The 19898-nt window shown below is 37.4% G+C and overlaps 1 protein-coding gene across 15 annotated transcripts in view; it reads left to right on the plus strand.

Moving 5' to 3' along the window:
- The window catches only part of DLGAP2 (DLG associated protein 2), a 465625-nt gene that overhangs the window by 204563 nt on the left and 241164 nt on the right, over positions 1 to 19898 (plus strand). For all 15 annotated transcript variants that reach the window (XM_068937311.1, XM_068937314.1, XM_068937312.1 and 12 more), the window contains one exon: positions 13053 to 13085. In XM_068937311.1, the coding sequence (XP_068793412.1) occupies positions 13053 to 13085 (33 nt within the window). The remainder of the gene's footprint in view (positions 1 to 13052; positions 13086 to 19898) is intronic.

Genomic DNA, 19898 nt, shown 5'->3' on the forward strand with positions numbered 1-19898 from the left:
AGTCAAACTGTGGAGAACCTGTAATGTGCATGTTTATAATATCTAAATTCATGCCAATTCTGCAGACAACCTCACTTAGGTGATTGTTTGAGAGTCAGTCAGCAGAGTAGTATGGTTATCTAAATGAAAAGGCTGCATTAACAACAAACTTCTCATTCTGGAAGCACATTTTCTCCCATTTAAATATTCAGACAGAAAAGCAAACTGAAGGTGGCAGTTTCTTGGCATAGGCTCCAAATACTGGATCATATGTCTTACAAGAGAAGCTGCTCAGTTAATCTGTGGTTTTTCATTTTCACTACAAACTTGCTTCCAGTATCTTGGTAGGATGCAGAGGAAAGTTCTGATTACTCTAAGATTCAAGAAACATTCTCAATTACAGCAGAATTTTTTCTAATGGTTTTGAAAAACAGGATAGTTCTGAAGCGTAGACTGAAATTCATTTTGCCGCAATCTCATCCGACTAATCTGAGAAATTACAGGCAATTAATTTGGGCTAGTGTCTTCTTTTGTACTCCTGCTCTTAGTCGTCTTGAAAGAAGTGATGTGTAATTACACAACTTCATCTTATATTTATCACAATAAAAGATTTTATTTCCAACAGCCAATAGCATTCAGATAGGGCTACCAATAGTATCCTGCCCTCAGGCTAGACCAGTCAATGAAAGTTTGTTCCAGTGATGATAAAGCCTCTGATTTGTACTTAATTAGCCGAGTGTATTATACATTAATTTCAGCTTGAGAGTTGTATGAGTGTTTTAATATGTTAATAATAATATCTAAAATACTTAGGAAGTTTGTTCTGAGATTCTAATTTCAGTGGTGATGCTTAAGAATCGGACAGAAGCATCCCATATGAGTTTTAGGTGTTTCCACTTCAGGTTCCCCAGGTTTTCAAGGTTTCTGACACACGGAGATCTGGGATACTTAGCAGTCACAACTAGGGCATTGCGTATGTTCACACTTGGCACTATTTTTTATATAAATCTTAGGTCTCCTTATGATGATTGTGTTCTGTACATAGATTCCCATTACTGCAAATTGGAACTTCCTTGTAACTGTTAAAGAAATCACCAGAGCATTACAGAAGTGTTAAAGAAGTGAAGGTCAAATCAGTGAGGGGGCACACTGGCTTGCTACAATAATGTAAAAGGTAAGGTTGGCTGAAAAGAGGCATAGGTTGCTGTGTGCGTGATGTACTAAAAGAAAAAGGACTACTCACATAGTTGAAGAGAAATAGTAGATTTAAATCTGCTGTTTCAACTTCACTTTTGGCTATTTAGAGTGGAATTTATGAGTGCTTTTGCAGAAGGATCAGATTTTTTTAGTCGTTGAACTCCAGTTCTCAATTTTAGCTTCGTGGAATAGTTTTGGTCTTTCAACCTGCCGTTCTATATTGAAATTTTATACCTTTTTGTCAAAGGCCATATTTCAAGCTCTCGTTTGATGTTTCAGTCATAGCTGGAATTTTGGATTGTTTTACTTATGAAGTTTGACTAGGAATGCTTGCCCATGGAAAACTTCGGGCTTAAGAAGTTTCTAAATGTGTCCAGTTTGACAGCTTGTTGCAGTATGGGGGCTCTGTATGGCTGTGGAGTCTCAATTCACCAGAACAGCTTATGAGCTTGGTGTTGAAGTTGGTAATTGTTTTGCAGAGAATGGCAAACTCAGCTTTCCTGATAAATTCACTGGAAAGTTGCTATTAACCCAAGGAAATCTTTATTTTATATTGTTATTTTAGACTTAGGCCTGAGTCCTGCAGTGAGTTCTCTGTGCCTTTTTAATGCTAATGGATGAGTTCCTGTTCGTAAATCCAGTGAGATGGAAATGTTTAGGCTTATCGACAAAGTATTTTCTTTTTTTACAGACTTTTTTCCTGAGGTTGTTCAAGATAGAAAGTGAAGGAGTTCACTTGAAAAATTTTTCAGATTACATTTATGAGAGTTCATTAGCTTGGTGACAAAGGCTATTTAGCATAAGCAGTTTTTTTGTTTTATTAAACTAACTTTCATGTTCTACACAAAATTTCTGTTACGTTTTTATTGGCTCACTTCCCCTTCAGATGGCATCTCTGATAGAGAGTAGAGACTATAGGGAACCTCTTCTCCTGAGATGCCCAGAACTCTTTAGTTACCTCATTAAGTCCTGAAAGTCATTATAGACTCGTCGAGACAGAGCTCCTTATAGAGGATAGTTCGGTGCTTGACACATAACCAAACTTTGTTCACCCCAGCTCATTTTGAAAAAGGAGTCCATAGTGAAGAACCAGGGCAGTAGAAATCGCTTCTATGACAGATCAGTCCTTGGGCAATGGGCTATGTTTGTGGGGAGACATTGACTGGCGCATTGCAGTTTGCTGCTCTAACCCCATCAAGTTATTGTGTGTGTGAGGTTACTACACATTTGGGACTGCTTGAAGCTTGAAGTAAAGCTTGAAGCTTTACTTATATATCACAGACCTTTTAGGTTTGAGTGTCTCTTTATTAAGATCTCAGAGGTGTGTCTTTGCAGCGAGGAAGGCTAACTGCATTCTAGGTTGCATTGGTACAGCTAGTAGATTAAAGGAGGTGACTATTCTCCTCTTTTTAGCACTTAGGAGGCTGCAATTGGAGTATTGTGTCCAGTCTTAGGCCCCCTCCCCCGTAAAAAAAAAAAGACATAAACAAACTGGAATGTGTCCAGAGGAGGTCCACAAAGATGGGGAGGGTGCTAGACCACATGGTGCACAAGGAGAGCCTGAAGAGGCCTGGGCTTGTTCAGCCTAAGGCTGAGGAAGCTAAAAGGAGAGCAGAGCTAATTGCTGTTCTCAGCTGCTTAATGGGTCGTTACTGAGAAGATGGAGTCAGACTTCTTGGACATGCACAGCAAAAGTATAAGAGGGAATGAACAGATGTTACAGCAAGGGAAATTCTGGTTAGATTCAAAGAAAAAATTCTTTACAGTAAGGGTGATCAAATGCTGGAACAGCTAGCTGTCCAGAGAGGTTATCAATTCTCTGCTCAGAGAGATTTTCAAAACTTTAGAGGACAAGGCCCTGAGCAACCTAATGTTTCTAGGAAGTTTGCAGTGCTCTGACTGGGGGATGGAGGCAGATGACCTCAGGATATCTCTTCCAACTTGTTTTGTTCTAAAACAACATACGTTACTTACTGACTTTACAGGAAAAACATTGTTCAGATGTCTTGCCCAGCAAGCTCTCTGTTTTCCAGCTGTGGATATGTCTTGGACTTGATCTCTCTTGATATTAAACTCAGTTTTATGCCTCCCTATGGTTTACACCATGCTCTTTCACACTTTTTGTGTACCCTTCTTAAATGTTTGTCAAGTTAACTCCCCTCTTCATTTAGATATCTGTTATCTGATTCTCATATGAGAGGTGAGAACAAGAAAGGAGAGAAAAAATCAATTTAACCTTCAAGATGAGTGCGTGGCCTACTCCATAGCTGTATAGTCCAATTCTATACTTTCTGCCATCTGTCTATTTAGTTCTCTGTTTATTATATCATGCTCAGCTTGGATTTGTACCATTTTTACTTGTCCTTATAAGGCTCTAAGATCATTGATGAAATCTCAAAATTAATAGAATAAAAGAAGGGAGATTGAGAAAGAGACAGAAATGGAGTAACGGTGATAGATAGCCTGACTAGTTTATGCATTAGTATGCTTCTGAGATTTGACCCTGAGTGTACTGAACCCTGAGAAGACCTGCATTGGCTCCACTAGGTTTTGAAGCAAGCCTCTGATGGTGACTCTCTTCAGTTTTGTTCACAGCACTCTCATGTGTCTCAGCTCTCACCATTTTTTGTCACCAGTTTCACTCGGTGTTTTTCGTAAAGATGTAAGGTTGTGATTAGGGGATTTGGTAAGTTTCTTTCCCTCAGGGTTGTGAAGAACATGACTCACTTTCACCTGGGAAGTTCAAATACTAGAAAAGGAGCACGAAAGATGAGGGGGAAAGCATGTAGACTGGCTCTTTTCAAGCATGTCTTCTGTCTTTTTTGGCCTCATACAGGATATTTGAACTCTCCACTTTGGTATTGCATATTTGAAATGTGTACCAGAAGTGTGCACATCAATTTTATTACTGTGTTTATGACTGCTGCTCTGAAAAGAAAGTATTTGTATTCAGATCACCAGGAGAAACATTAGTATTTTTTTTTCCTGAGTGGTTTATATTTTGCCTTTTATCGCTTCAGTTATTTTTGTTTTCTTATGAAAATATTTGATTGCCTGGTCTCATCATTCTTTTCTGAAATCTCTTTTGGCTTGGTTAATGCACGTGTAATGCGTAAACTCCATATGGAGAGAGATCTGATGCGCAAGTACTGTGAATAGGTTCTGGCATTGCTTTAAGCATGAACCTTGTATTTTCATCTGGGGAAAATAATAGGCTGTTAGTGGTTGCTGTATACATTTGGTTGGATGTCAATTTGTTTGCTCAAAAGAATACAAAGTTAGCTGGCAGGTTGGTTGATTTTCTTCTGCTGTAGGCTCTTTCAGTTTTTAATAATGGTTATTCTATATTATATTCTTCTTTGAAGTTTTTTCAGTCTCTGTCCTTCCCAGGGCAACTTATTCTCCTTGGTCTGTCTTTCCCAATATAGTCCAGCTGCTAATCTCTCATAGTTTTTTCTGCTTCATTTTTCCCGTTCTCCAAAACTCTAGTGGATATTTGGTTTTTTCTAACCCCGAGGCCTGATCCTGGGCAGTAAAGGGCCGTTTATTATCAATACCTCTGTTAAAAGGAAAGATTCAAGAAAGCTATTCCACATGTCAGACATTGCAAACACAGTACAGTCTCATCTTGAGAGTGGTCAAACTGTAAATGATCAGCAATGAGAGGCAGGCATTCAGGAAAGCAGGTAGTTAGCTCAGCAAGACATGCCTATAGAAACGGTTCCAGAAGGATGAAATACATTCATTGGCTATATCCACAACAACTCTAAACAGTTGTCACTATTACATTTTTAGGTAAATTCTGCAGGATACATTGACTGTTTGTTGTAATTTTTAAATAGAAATACTATGATTTGAAAGCATAAAAAAAATTTCCAGATGTATATGTGTGTGTGTGGGTGGGTATGCGTGTCTATGTGTGTATATATATGTTTGTGTAATTGCATGTATTTTATGTGACTTACGTGCAACTATTTTTGTTTAGCTCATCTGTGACTGTTTATGGAAATACACCCTAATAATATTTAAGTCCAATTACATTTAGTTTCTATTTTTCTTGCACTATGTGCTAGTACTCTAAATACTGTAAGGAATAGAATATATTAATGTAGTGTCTTTTTTATTATTTTTGCCAAAATAAATAGTTTCAAACTAAAAAGTTGTAAGAAGAACCTGGAATAGTTTATGGATTTCACTTGGCTTATATGCATTACTTGAATAATGTCCTTACTGCAAAAGCAGAACAAAAAAAAAGTATCCTTTACTAACTTTACTGATATCGTTTTATTCTTATGATAGTGACTACTGAGGTACTTTTAGTCCAATTCCTACCTGTCAGGATGAGCTGAGATCTCCTTTGAGTGAAGAATCTGGTGCTGTCCTAAATGTTGCTAAAGTCGTTCTTAGAAATATGAAATGGATGTAAGAGTGCAAATATTCTACTCTACCAGGCAGCCTAAAGGCTCTGATGGTGCACTGTATTCAGCTTGGAGCCCTTATAACTTTGAGATATAGCTAAGCTGAAAAGAGTCTGGAGGAGAACAACAAAGATGAGATGAATATCAAAGTGTGACTGTGAAGAAGAACTGAATGAATAAGGCTTATTTAAAATAGGAAAAGAAGACCTGAAGGAAGCAGTTAAGTATCTGAATTAGATTTAAAAAAAAAAAGTACATAACCATTTTTGTTCTTTATCTGCATTGTTGAAAGGAAAGCATATTTGGGCTATGTAGGAATTTTTTTCTAACTGCACAATAGTTTATCAGTGGACATAATTTATCTGAAGACCGTTGTATTCTTTGTCACCTGAGATTTCTGAGATTTCTGACACTTTAGAAAAATTTCTGTAGAGAAAATCTAAGCTGCCCTTCCTCAGAAGGAAAGACTAGATGGTTTTTGGAGGGCTCTGTCAACCCCTTACTTAAATGGGTGGTTGAACACAGAGTAGGAGATGTTCAGGCATCCATTTGCAACTGGAAAGCTGCCCAAAGGATCTGCTGTATCTTCAGTGTGAACCAAAGATGGTGGCTGTGAATGAGAGTCTTGGGGAACGTGATAAAATCTTGCAGTTTATCTTGCAGACACAGGACTGTCGCATCAATATTTCAGCTGATGGTATTATGCAACACTGGAATATCAACGGGAGGAGAAAGATACAGATAAAGGCAAAAGGCATAGGAGAAAAAGTAGACTTGAGAAGCAAGAATGAAAAACATAGTTCATAATACCGTCAACTTTTATTGACACCATTATAGCTGTATTTAGATACAAATATTGGACTAAAATCCTGAAAATGATTAAAAGTCTCACAGTATGGTCTTAAATTATACCTTGTTTTTCATCTGCACTAAATCTCAGTATAACACATAGCTACTCTATTTCTCTTTAAGTGTCACAGAGTTCCATTTCACTGACATCAGTAAAATGATATAAAGAGACATGGATGAAATAGTCTCACAAATACTTGCATTCCTTGCCATTGGAACCAGTGAAATGAAAATCTAAAGTATTATCTGCTAAATTTTCTTACTGGAACGTGAAGTAGTAGTCTGCAGGGCAGACCACATCCGTTTCCTGAATGCAGTACTCCTTTATGCTGTGATAAGTTATCCCCAGCATCACTTTTTTATGTTACTTGTCATACGGTTACTTCTGCATATCTTGGTCAAAACTCATCCAGGCTGGACTACAGAATCTGGGTAACTCTCTGTTGAGATTAAAGTGTACCTTAAGGTATAACTAACTATTAAAACAAACACAGAAACATGCTAACCTAAATGCTCACCCTGCATCTAGTCAAGGGTTTCTAAAAGATATGCTGTAGCCCAGATAGAAGCTACAGGCTGGATGCTGAAATTTCTGGGAATGCGTATGGGATGATATACAAAGCCTCAATACAGTGCTTCCTTCTGGCTTTCTGGGTAACTATACTGCGACTTGTTAATGTTCCTGACCATATGGGAAAAGAGGAAAACCTGTTATGGTTTACATAACGATAAGGACAAAAATTACACTTTGCCTATGTCTTCGCTGAAATGTTCTGCAAACTCTGAAAAGATATTAATTAGTCAGTTTTGTAAATAAGTGTGACTTGACTGAGCTTACATCAGGGATGAATTTGAATCATGGCTTTAGTTTAAAAGCATAATGAATCACGTTTTGTGTTATGTGAGGTTGACTGCTCTAGGTCATACACAGAATTATTTAGGTGTTTTAGGCATAATTTCTTTCCAACTATTCTGCTGAAACACCATAATAAATAAAACATGGGGTCTTGGTCTTCATTATACAGCTGTTAGTCTTGCCGTGTTCATGTTATTTCCTTTGACAAAGAAAGGAAAAATTAAAACCAGTAGCAAGAAAAATGTGCAATTTTTTTCTACTTCCAAGACACATTTTTCTTGAAATTATAATTATTCTCATGTAGGGTACCTCAAAATGTTCTGTAACTGGAAAAAAATAAATTGCCTAAAAATTGATATTGTTTTTATTTGAAGTTTTAGTTTGTACCTTTAGCAGTTTACACTGTGAAGCCTGAATCCTGCCACTGCTCTAAGCACTTACAAGCAGTATCTCCATAAAATGTTAATCACTCAGTAGAAGCTGAATTAGATGAGGCAAATAGGGAGAAAAAGGATCATTGTTTTATTAGTTCAGATTCCAGAAAGTAAGCGATTTGAGAAAGTATAATAACTGATCATCAGACTTTCTAGTGCCATGTTGTTAACTGCTTATCTACCCCTTTCAATACCATCTAGTATTTTCTTTTAAGTGGTTTCAAATACTACTGGTTTTGTGTTGTCTTAGTCTTATTACATTATATAGCTTACATGAGTATTTTGTATTGGAATTTTTCATAAGGTCTGTTTTGTATTTTTCATCTGACACATATATTGTGTTCTTTTTAGTTCTTTATAATATACTTTATTGTACCCATACCAGTACCTTTTCTTCCCTTAGTACCAACAATACCAAAAAAAATGTGTGCAAAGCAAGGAAAGGTAAATGTGTTCAGTAGAAGAATTTTTTTGCTCTAATTTGAAATTGAATGTTGAACTCATCCTTTTGAAACAAATGTCAATTTTTACATTTGGGTTCATTTTATTTTTAGTTTCACTTACTACTTTGCTTAGACCAGAAATACCATCAAAATGAAATAAAATTCTTATTGTTTCAGGAAAAAGAAAAAAGCTTGTCTTCATGATGAATCTCTTTATTTAAAAAATCTTTCTTGCAGTCAGCTTTATCAGTAAGTTCTTATATCTGAGAAGATTATTTGAGTTAGCTGGCCAATTTCAAAATGATAGAATGAGATTTATTTATATATATATGTATTGGGTTTTCTTTGTTCCGTTGATTTATTGGTTCCCAATAATAATACTAATACTCACCATTCTTAGTCATTTTACTTTTGAGAAAAATAACAAAGAAGTTACTCACATGCATGAGTGTTTGCAAGAAAGAGCATGCCTTTGTTAAGTGCAGCTGATTATCAATATATGAAAGAGAAAGAATACATCCTGTGTATATATTACTATAATACTTAGATTAATCAGATGGATGGAGGCATGATTCGTTACTAAGAAATGGAAGAAAGAGAGGCTTTAAAAGTATTCTCATCTAAAATATGATAACCTCTCATATCTCTACTCCTATTCCATTACAATTTGCAATATTTTAAGCACTTTCATTTTGCATTCCTCTGCGAAAAGGTAGACTTCATTTTGTTGAACGTGGACACATAAAAGTTACTTGTCTGAGGCTGAGTTCTCACAATTCCCTTCGGCTGATCTGTGGCCTGGCCATCCCCAAAAGAGCAGTCTTGGTCTGCCTGCCGTTGGCCACCTGTTCCCTTCCTCCCTTGTGCCCTATATCAGCGCTCTTATGTTTGGCAAGAGACTTTGATTAGGGGACTGATTTTACTAAGACTGATTTTATTCATTTATTTTTCCTGAAGGAGCGTCAATGCCAAGTTGAATATAGCCTACAACGTTCACTCATTGCAAACAGGCAAACTGTGCTATACTGCAATGAGTATGGTCAGCAGATCAAGAGATGATTATCCCCTCTTTTTGGTACTGGTGAGGCTGCACCCGGAATACTGGTATTCAGTAATTGAGGCTCCTCAGCTCAAGAGCATATGGAGAAATTGAGGCAGGTCTAGCAGAGGGCTGCCAAGATGGTCAGGGGACTAAAGCACATGGCCTACAAGAAGAGAGGATGAAGGAGCTGAGCTCATTTAATCCAGTGAAATGGAGGTGATCCAATAGCGGTCTACAGCTACTTGAAGAGGAGTTACAGAGATGATGGATCCAAATGCTTTTTGGCACTGCTGGATGATAACAAGGGAGAATGGTCACGAACTGCAGACTGGGAGATTCAAGTTGGACGTTAGGCAGCTGCTGCAGCACAGGAGCGGGTTGCCCAGCGAGGCTGTGGCATCCCCATCCTTAGTGGGTTTCAAGATTTCACTCTCAAAGCCCTGGCTAATCTGAGCTTTGTTGGCAGCAGCCTGGCTTTGAGTGGGAGGTTGGACTAGATGACCTTCAGAGGTCCCATCCAATGAAAATGTTTATGTTACTTTCAATGTTGTCGTGAAGCCATGGTCTAAGTCCAAGATCTCTTACGATACAAAGACAAAAGTGGGTGCTTAAAAAAGTTATTTGTCTCATAACGTAGTTTTCTAAAGCAGGTTAGATGGCTGCTTCATTTCATTGACTAACAAATCTTGAAAGACTACATTGCTTTAGTACTATTTATGCTGGAACACCTAACCTTAGGCTATAGGCATCCCACGCTCAGTAATGATGTTTCACCTGATGGAGCTGCAGCTTTTTACACTGTTGTAGTATTCTTGACTGCTGTCAGATGGCCCCAGAACAGACACTTAAATTTAAGACTGAAAGGAAAAGTTTCAAATTAATACAGGTGTTTAGTATCGAGTTCTCTCCCAGAGAAAACTTTCCTACCAAGTTACAGGAACTTCCTTCCAGAGAAAAAAGTTGCAGCAAGTTTCTTACAGGATTTTGAGATTTTTGTATTTATGTATAATGTAAATCTAAAAATAAAATTTGCATGTTATGCATGCTTTATATGACTTAGGGTTGGAAACATGGACATGCAATCTCTCAACAGTCACCATAGAGTGTGCAGATCAAAATAGACTTAATTATTTCCCACATCGTGTACACATATATCTTTTCCTGCCATTCACATTAGCAACACCAGCGTGGAAATGAATTTTCTGTTTTCTCATCCTTTGGTGTAGCTATTGTCACTGAGCTTTTAAATGCGCGCGCACACACACACGCGCGCACGCACACCCACACACACACTGGGAGGCTGCGTGGGAATCAATACTCCATCCAGCCTCCCTGTCATGTTGTCCACATGGCTAGTAGAAGTAGTTGTGTTTTTATTTGTGGCTCGACCTGTATGCATCAAGCACAACAGGAAGGTATCTAGTCCTCCCGCACAGCAGCAGGCTGAAATGGGGGAAATCTTTAGACATAGGCTTACAGGTGAATCATCCACATCCACAGAGTCTGCTTCTTACCAACATAGAAAAGGGACTGCTGTCAGTTTGAAATGATTTCCAGCCTCAGAAAGGCCTAAATTGATGAATTAAAACAAAATCTCCCACCAGCTTTCCCCAGGTGTGCTGAGGTAGGGGAAGAAGCACCTGGCCTGCCCTTAAACAGCGACTCTTAAACACACACCTGAAAGACATCCAGAAGAGCAGTTGTCAGTCGGGGACAGCTCAGAGCGCTTGCTAGCTTTTTGATGTTTTTCGGGCAGCACTTGTAGCTGTGAGCCTTCATTTTCAGCTCATGCTAGTAGATTAGCTATCCTGCTGCAGATTTGCAGCAGTTCTTTGGCAATATTAGCACTGAGGTATGTTAGCAGCGGGGAAAAGAGGGAAGCCGATAATTTGTTTTGATGAGCTGGGGGGGCCTTTGCAAGATGGTGGTGAGAGCTGACAAAAACGTTAGGCAGACTCTCTGGATCGTGACAAGCCAGGGAAGCAGTTGTTAGCAGGACTCAGAGGCTCAGCAAAAAGTCGGAAGTTCAGAAACCACGTCTGCAGCCTGGTCTTCCTTATCAATCAGGATAATAAACTGTGCGCAGGCCGGCAGGCCCTCATGGTAAAACCGCACAAAGTCTTTGAATTACAAGTGAAAAAAAAGTCTTCTGAGCTGCTTGCTCTGCATCACTTCAGATCATGGCAAGCACATTTTTCATCCAGTAGTGACCCAGAAACAAGCCTGTGTTATCTGAGACTGGACTTCTTGCGCTTTTCATGGGTAGGGTTTTCCAAGCTGCCCGCTGGCGTGTTGTGTTCAGTTTGTCGGGTCCGCTGGGCGGTAGTGAGTCTATCAATCAGTAGACTGTCCAACCACATGTTTCACAGTCCTAATCTGCATGGAAATTAATTACTCTTTTTTTTTTTTTAATGCAACTTTCCCCCTTTTAAAAATTGTGATCTATCTATCACAAGCAAAGTTGACTGAATAAAAATATAACTTTTCTCTTTCATTTCCATCATGAACACCACAACCCTTGACGGTATTAAAAAAAAAAAATTAACAGTTCTAATATATATGAAAGCTGTAGGGTGAAGTACCTGTAACAAAAGCGGGTTACTCTGAGACAGCCTCTCATTTGTATCAAGAAAATACTTCTGTATAATTGACAATATCATAGAGGCATTACGAAAGTCAGTCATCTCAGTGTCTGTATTTCGTATTCTATGCTTTGGGTTTTTTTTTCCCTTAAAGTCAAGAGTACAGCTAAAGTCCAGTCTTCTGTTTGCCATTCAAAGCCAGGGATAATTTCAGCAGGCTTTTGAATTGAACAATGTGTATCTCATCGGGCATTTTAAACTGTTACTATTTTTATGTTGAAGTTTTATAAAAATGCATACATACGTGTGTGTGTGTGTACATATATATACATTCTTTAGCATGCTCCTTGCTGTTAGAGATGTTGTTTTTCAGCTGAGAGTTAAAGTGGAGGTTCTGGAGGAGATTTAAGAATATACTGTGCTATCTTGTTCTAGTAGCACTAGTTCCAGTATATCAGAATTATCTGCCACTGATTATATTCCCTGGGATTTCAGCTGATTGCAGTGTTTTGGTCCTGAACAAAAGCATTGATCTACAGCTTTACAGCAACACCTGAAGCAGCTCAATGCCAATGGAGGGATGCTGGCATGTATTTGCTGTGTGTGTATAAATTTGTACGTTATGCAAAATAATTTTTAAGATAGCCAACTTCCAAATAGTCCTATGTGAAGAAAATTATAATTGAACATGTAGAGACCCTGTAGTTATTATGAAGGAGTTTTATTTCCTTCTTTTCTACAGCTGAATATTTTGCAGAGTAGAACAGCACATTTACATCGACTGTTTGACTGACTTCACTTGCCTGGGAGGACTTGAAAGTCTTAGGAGAAAGGAGTATAAAAACTCTGTCATTACTGTTTGCTACCTCCAATAATATGCTTAAACTTTTTATTTGAGTAACTGCTTCCACTGAGTTATTGTACATCTACAAATACAAAAAAGTCATATGTGGAAGCAAAAAGTCCTGCTATCTGAATGCATTCAGTTGGAGTCTCTGGAGCTTATAGGTGCATAAATGAAGCCATACGTTTATATAATTATCTTTTAAAATTCTTCTTGTAATTTTTTTTTGAAAGTTAATTTGCAGCTATTAAAAAGCAGGTGTGCTGTAATGAAAATAGAATTGCATTTTTCGTGCTAAGTTTGTATTGTATCAGATTTGTTACGTTTGGATATAATTACAACTTCCTAACTCTAGAGCACACAGATCTTAAAATCAAGAAATAATAATTAATCTTTTTTCCTTTGCAGAGTCACAGTGTACACTCTGTGGGGAGCCTGAAGGTGAGCATATTTTCCTGTCATATTTTTCAAAGCAGCTAGTGGTGAGTGCTTGACTCAAATGATACATGTGTACAATAGATGGGAAATGGTATCAGAATGATGCTAACCAATGAAAGACATTCTTTCCTATGTTAGATACCAAAAATGAATTGAATTAAGCTAAGTAAAGCACAGTACATGCTCCAGGCAGAAAGAAATGTCTTAAAGGACAAATATTCCATTAGAGCAAAAGTAGAAGTATTTATATCTTATTCTTTTGTATGTTTGTCAAAATAATTTGGGGTAAGAGACAGTGGGAAGAGACATTTAAGGACATCATTTTGAGAATGGAAAATGAAGTGACTGGACATAGAAGGGAGATGAGAAAATGTTTTTGTACGTGATATGACTTACAGAGTACTGAGAGAGGCTAACACTTTTCAGCAGGTGAAGTGAATAAATACTACTTTTGAAATAAGGATAATTAAGCAATAACTGTAATGCAGTGCAAATATGTGCTCAAATTAAGGTGTTTGGTGGTTTTTTTTTTTAAGTGAATAATTAAATGCCAAGGTGAGACCCACAATTTACCTAAATAAATGTTGAAGCAACGCTAAGATTATGATTTTTGAAGCAGGCTGTTATGGAAGAAAATCTTTCTCTCGTGTGCTTTTTTTTTTTTTTCTTAACAAAATTGGTACTGTTATAAAGAAAATGAAAAAAAAACTGGCCGTAGTTTTCAGACCAACCATCTGGAGTCTTTCTAAGAAAAGTAATCCAAAGTAGCAAATGTAACTTTGTTGGAGCAAAGTATATTCATTAAAAAAAATATAGATTCTAAGTTGCTCCCAAAGAGGTTAGTCTGAATACCTTGAATGGTTTCTGAAACACAAATTAAACTTGAAGCATTTTTATAAATTTAGGAGAGAGAAGTTGGCAAGAGATGAAGCCTGAAAGTAATAGGCTTTGAGACCAGCAACTAATGAAATAGCTCAGTAAATTAAACATCAATTAGCTACTTCTCCCTTGTTATCTGCTGACAAATAATTGTTTTAGAGGTTTGTTTTGACTTTTCCTTCCTTTTATAAACAGTCATTTCTTGATTAGTTCTTTTTCATTGTCCTTTACTTGATAAACTTTATAATAGCACAGATAAACATATAAAAAGGAAAAATAAGACGGGTGTTTGTTTGCCTTGCATGAGATACTCTTTTCATAATAGAATTACCCAACTATAAAGTTATACATTGCATTATATATCTGCTTTATAACAACAATGCCCTCTCTTTTCATTACCACTCTTTCATGCCTACTCAACTTTGCAAACTTGACTAAATATACATGAATTTTCTTAAAAAGAGAATTTCAAAAAAGTTTTGATAATAAGTTTAAGAGTTATGTGACTAAAAGCCCACTATCGAAACACAGTTATATGTATTTCTGTAGGAACAGTCCTCAAGAGCATAAGGGCTGAGTCAAAATCAATTCCTACAAAAGTTTGTCTCCTCGATCACCAGACTTTCTTCTCAAACATAGTATTACTTGAATGCTAATTGTTAATTTTCAGCTTCCATTTTACACCATTGACATTAATTTCAACTTAGACTAATGGAAAGACCTACAATCTTAATGATTTTTCCTTGATAGGTTGGCATAATTTTAGATTTAATGCTGAACATATACAGAAGTTTTTTCTGTGATAAAAGTATGGTGTACTACTTCACTTTGTGGTGAAGAAGTAGCTGCTCAGTAGATATGATTTCAATTTTTAGAAGACTGTTCTACAAGCAGCTTTATACCTTTGCTCTGTAAATGGAAAGCAAACAAAAACATCCAACCCATACCTCAAAAGATGAAATTTTCCGTGATTAAATTACTTAGAAAACTAAGCGAAGAATTCAAAAATCACACTTTTGCTCTTTTTGATAGAAATTTTTCACTTTTCTCTATAGTCTTCTTCAGAAATTTGAGATATTCTGGGACTTTTAGTTCGAATTTTTGATATCTTAGGCAAATTCAAAGAATTTCAGTTAATCATAGGTACCATTTGCCTCCATATTCCTTTTTCTTTTGCTCCTCCTTTTTAGAAAAAATCAAAATTAGTACATTGAGATGAATTTGCAAACTATTAATTGCAGGACAGATATGCTGTGATGTAGGCCCCTCTATTAATTTCCAGAGTGGTAAGCAGAGACTCATCCATGAAATAGTATGTAGATCTGGCGTAAGCTCCCTGACTTGGGAGAGGGGAAGATAGGACATCAGCTCTTACCACTTCTGAACCCCTCTGAAGCTCCTGCTGATTGCCTGATTGAATGAAGAAAGCCATTTATTAATTAACCTCCAAACAGCTAGGGGTAAGTTTCTGAATGATGCCTATACATGTTATAAAAAAGTTGGCAGAGCAGCAGCTCTTTGTGGACTACAAATTCTGATTGTTAAATTGGTCCACCCCAGTCTCCCCCCAGCTGCCTTGTGATGTTTTATCCTTTTTCTCGCCATCAGTCCCCTTTCAAAACCAGTCAGTCAGTCCTGGGTCAGGGTAGAATAGGGAATGACTGTGTAAAACAGAGCTCTTCTTTATGGCCACTTTGCAAAGTTTCTAGCAGCTAGTCCTGTGCTTCAGGAAGCAAGCGTGTTTTCCACTCGCGCATTGTTGCTTGTTCGGGAGATAGTGTGGATGTGTATTTTACAGAGTGAAAAAATATCAGATATAGGAGGGAGATATAAATTGCCAGAGCTCACATTTCATGTTTCAGTCTTGCATATGTTTTGCTTGTGTAATCTGTCGATCAGTAAATAAACGTGTGTCCTGTTTTCCCTTTTGCAGCCAGTCTAAAGAGAATGAGCTGGACAGCACTCAGGTCTCTGAGAAGCTGTCTTTAGTCTGAGCTGCAAAGGCTCCAGTGTTTGGCTTTAAAAATCATTGGCTTGATCTATGTTATTGGCAAGGATGTTAGCTGCCCTGACTGTCACCGCAACATGCTTGAAGACCAAGAGGTATGTTTTATATTGGGAGGAAATTAAAGTTGCAGAAGACAGAGCCATGGGTCTAACAAATCCCATTAGTGCAGCTGCTCCAGGCTGCTCCAGCTTCTGGGAATGCAGGCGCACAGTGAAGTGTTTTCGGAGAGATGACAGCAGGCTTCTTTGCGGATGTAATCTGCAGCTGGCAGATTATGTTGTTGTGGTAAACACTGGGTTTTGTTCCTGCTCTGCTTTTAAGTAAGGATACCACGTTACAGACGTGTCTGACTGAGTCTTTGTGACAGCCCCCATGCTCTGTTAGGTCTGCTGTAGTCGTGAGGTGCTTCAGAGACAGTTACTCTCATTAATCCTCAGGCAGATGTTGTTTCTCCTCTTCCCAACTCCTGTCAGTTATTCACAGAAGTTCTTGAAAGGATTATATTCACTTGTTTTTATAATTTTGCTAAGCAGATAATTTGGTGACAGTTAAGATTTCAGTAGATCACACTGTCCTCTCAAAGCCTATGGGAATGGAAGTTTCTCTTCCAGAATATATATATTCTTCACAAGTCCAATAGTGACTTACAGTTTCTGTTCATGGCTTCTTGCTTCAATATTTTTTGATTTTTTGTTTCTTTCCTTCCTAAAGATATATGGGGCAGTCCTGTGCAGTACACACACTTTCCAACTTCTTAATAAAAGGTCCTCTCCATATATTCTCTGATAGTACAAGCTTTATATGGACACACAGATCTGGAAAATGTGATGTTAAAGAAGAATGTCATTGAATGAGGTCCAAGTGCAGTTTGAAAAAAATGGATACAAGGTCTAGCTCTTTCTAATGTTTTAGTCCATGACCTGTTTCAACATAAGAAGATAGTGGTAATGATACAGCGTGTCTCAGGAAGTCCTTTAGCAGTCATTGGAAGCTAGGGCTATGGATTACTGGTTCCAGGTAAAGCATCCTTGTCTACTCTGCCTCTGCTTAGACACTTGTCCCTAAGAATAAGGAGAGCATGCAAAAATGCTTTTCTCCAAGTATCTGCTATTGGCTTTTATGGAGGACAGGACACTGGGAGCATTGGCCTTTGATCTGATCTTCTGTGGATGTTTTTATGAGCTTAGGTTCTTATCAGTTTGAGATAAAAATTAGTGGCTATGTGTGAAATTTTATTTGCTTGGATAGCCATGGGAGAGAAAACTCAGATTAACTTTGCTGCTGTAGATATAAGCATTCTCCCATGTTACTGTCATGCTAATGGCAATTTCCAATTCATTTAGGAGTATTCCATTAAAAAAAAAAAGAAATTCTCTCTGTAGAAACTCCTGACATGTTATGAGAGTGGTAGAATACTTTAAGTAATTATGCAAACACTATGGAGGAGGTAGTAGGTAGTTTTACCTATTGTTCATTCTTTATCTGGTATCTCTTGATTCTGAGGTCTGTTTACAGACTCTGTAATATGCATATCTTCTTCTACCAGAGATATTATGTGGCAACCATCCTCTCAGTTCCACAGCGCTTAGTAATTAGGTCTGGCTCTCTATGCATTGTAAAAGATACTGATATACACAAAGGCTATGAGTAACAATACTTCTGTGCTGTACTGAGATCTATATTAATCTTAATAGCATTGAAAGAAGACTCAAGTTTTATTATGAACCGTTCAATGAAGACCTTTAATCAGGGTCTTGTATAAAGAAAACAAACAAATATTAATGTTTATAAGGAACAAGACGGAGAATACAATACAGTACATTAAAACGCCGCTTGGGCGTATTAGAAATACCCTAGTCTGAAATACTGTGTTGAATCTTCACTTCTCTCCCTCAGCGGAAAAGAATACAGCAAAGAGATTAGGGATCTAGAAATATGCGATAAATATGCCAAGATATGTGAGGAACAATCCCAGATGAATAAGCAATGAGGTGGTTTGCTCCATGCAATTTAGAGAAGGTCCCAACAAAAGAAAACAAAATGTACCTCCTGTACATCCATAATACTGTAATAAATCGTGCACACCCATCTATCCATTTTCATAATATATCAGAGCAAGTAAATATTCAAAAGCAGAATAAGTACTACTGAGAAAAGCAAATAAACTTGTAGAATTTATTGCCACTTTTGAGGTTGACTTCAAATTCAATTGCCATTGGATGTTTCTGTGAACAGTAGGAATATTCTAACTGATTTGAGATGGGAGAAGTGCATTTGTTATCAATATATGTCTTTATGCAAAAGGAAAATGACCTCTCTTTTACTGGACAAAGAAGATGCTTCCTGTAGGCATAAGTTATTGTTTCATAAACCATTTCATCTTAGCTTTTACCTTGTTAGTGATTATAGTCAGAAACTGAATACCCTACTGGGCAAACTGTTAGCCTGGTTGCGGAAATTCTCGTATACCTTCTATGAAGGTCTTGGGATTTTTTAAGAGTCAGCTCCCAAATAAAATTCCCCCTTTCCTACACCATCTAGGCAACTAGGTCTTGTTAGATATGCTCATGCTGTGGGGCAACTGTGGATCCAAAAAATACACATTGGACTTGATTGGAGCTTATTGCGGTTCTCTGGGAACGTGCCCAGGTTTTCATCCAAAGGACAAGGGCATCCAGAGAGATGGCATACAGAAAGGTCTTTTCCTGACGTGAAAAAAGGAAACACTGTTTGCTCTCGCCACAGGGACCGGGACAAGAAAGGTGCTGCATGCACTGCACCTGACTTGCAACGTATAAAAAGCTGGAGATACCACAGCAGAGAGGTGATAATATTGGTATATTTATCCTCAGTGACTGAACTGACAGCCAGAATTGGGGGCTTACAGCTTGTTCCAGTTTGGAGAAACTAGCAGTGGAGTTAGGAGCTGTTTTACTGTCCCTTTGTACACTTGCAAGGAACAAAGAAGTTCTGGGCAAAGAAAGGATTAAAGACTGGGAGAAATTTTCCTGGCTTTCAAGTAAGCATGTTCTTAACAGTTAGCACTGTAGACCAGAAAATCTTTTTGTCAGTGTCTCCCAAGGTCCCAGGATCTACCTGAGCTGGCCAAGTCTGTCACACGCTTTCTGGTGCTTTCCCCTCCTTCTGTCTCATGTATGCACTTTTCTTCAGCAGCTCTAAGAGTTCACCCAGAGAGTTCAGATATGTTTTGGGCAATGGTGTGCACCTAAGGTTTAGCTTAATGTCTTCCATTATTTCTTACAATTAACTGGCACAAGATGATTGTTAGACTGATTTCAAGCTTGTGATAGCTACCTTATTAACAGTAACTATGTTACTTAGCAAAATAAATGTTCCATGTGAAAGCAGAGTTTAATCTTGATATATTTCAAAGTGGATAGTTTGAGGAAATAGTCTGCCAATGCATATATACTGCATGACTCCTCTTAAAAACAAACAAAAAAACAAACCCAAACCTCCAAGTAGCAAATGATTAAAATGCAGTGCATTTTTATTCCTCTTTGTATTTGGTGAAACTATCTTGTTTAGCTGTTGTGATTAAGAAGGTGTTTGAATCACAAAGAGATATTTTATCTGGTTTTGGTTTTCACTGTTAACATACATTTTCAAGTTAAGATAAGAACATTATTTTGTCTTTCTCTGAGAAGAACTGAGGTGTGAAAAGTTTTAGCAGATTTACAAGAATGCTAGAGCAAGTTGCTCATTCTCTCCATATAAAATTTATGTTAATTAAATATCTAAGACTTTTTAATGTGATTAAAAATGAATGATAGAATTAAGTTTTTTTAAGCAGAAGATTGAAATATTTTGTAATCTAAATGAATGGTACTGTTGAATTGCTCATGAGATGCATAAAATATTCACTAGAATTTGTGAAATACAATAACTTTTTAATATAAATAATTGAC

This window comes from Struthio camelus, chromosome 3 (genome assembly GCF_040807025.1).
Source record: "Struthio camelus isolate bStrCam1 chromosome 3, bStrCam1.hap1, whole genome shotgun sequence".
Lineage (NCBI taxonomy): Eukaryota > Metazoa > Chordata > Aves > Struthioniformes > Struthionidae > Struthio > Struthio camelus.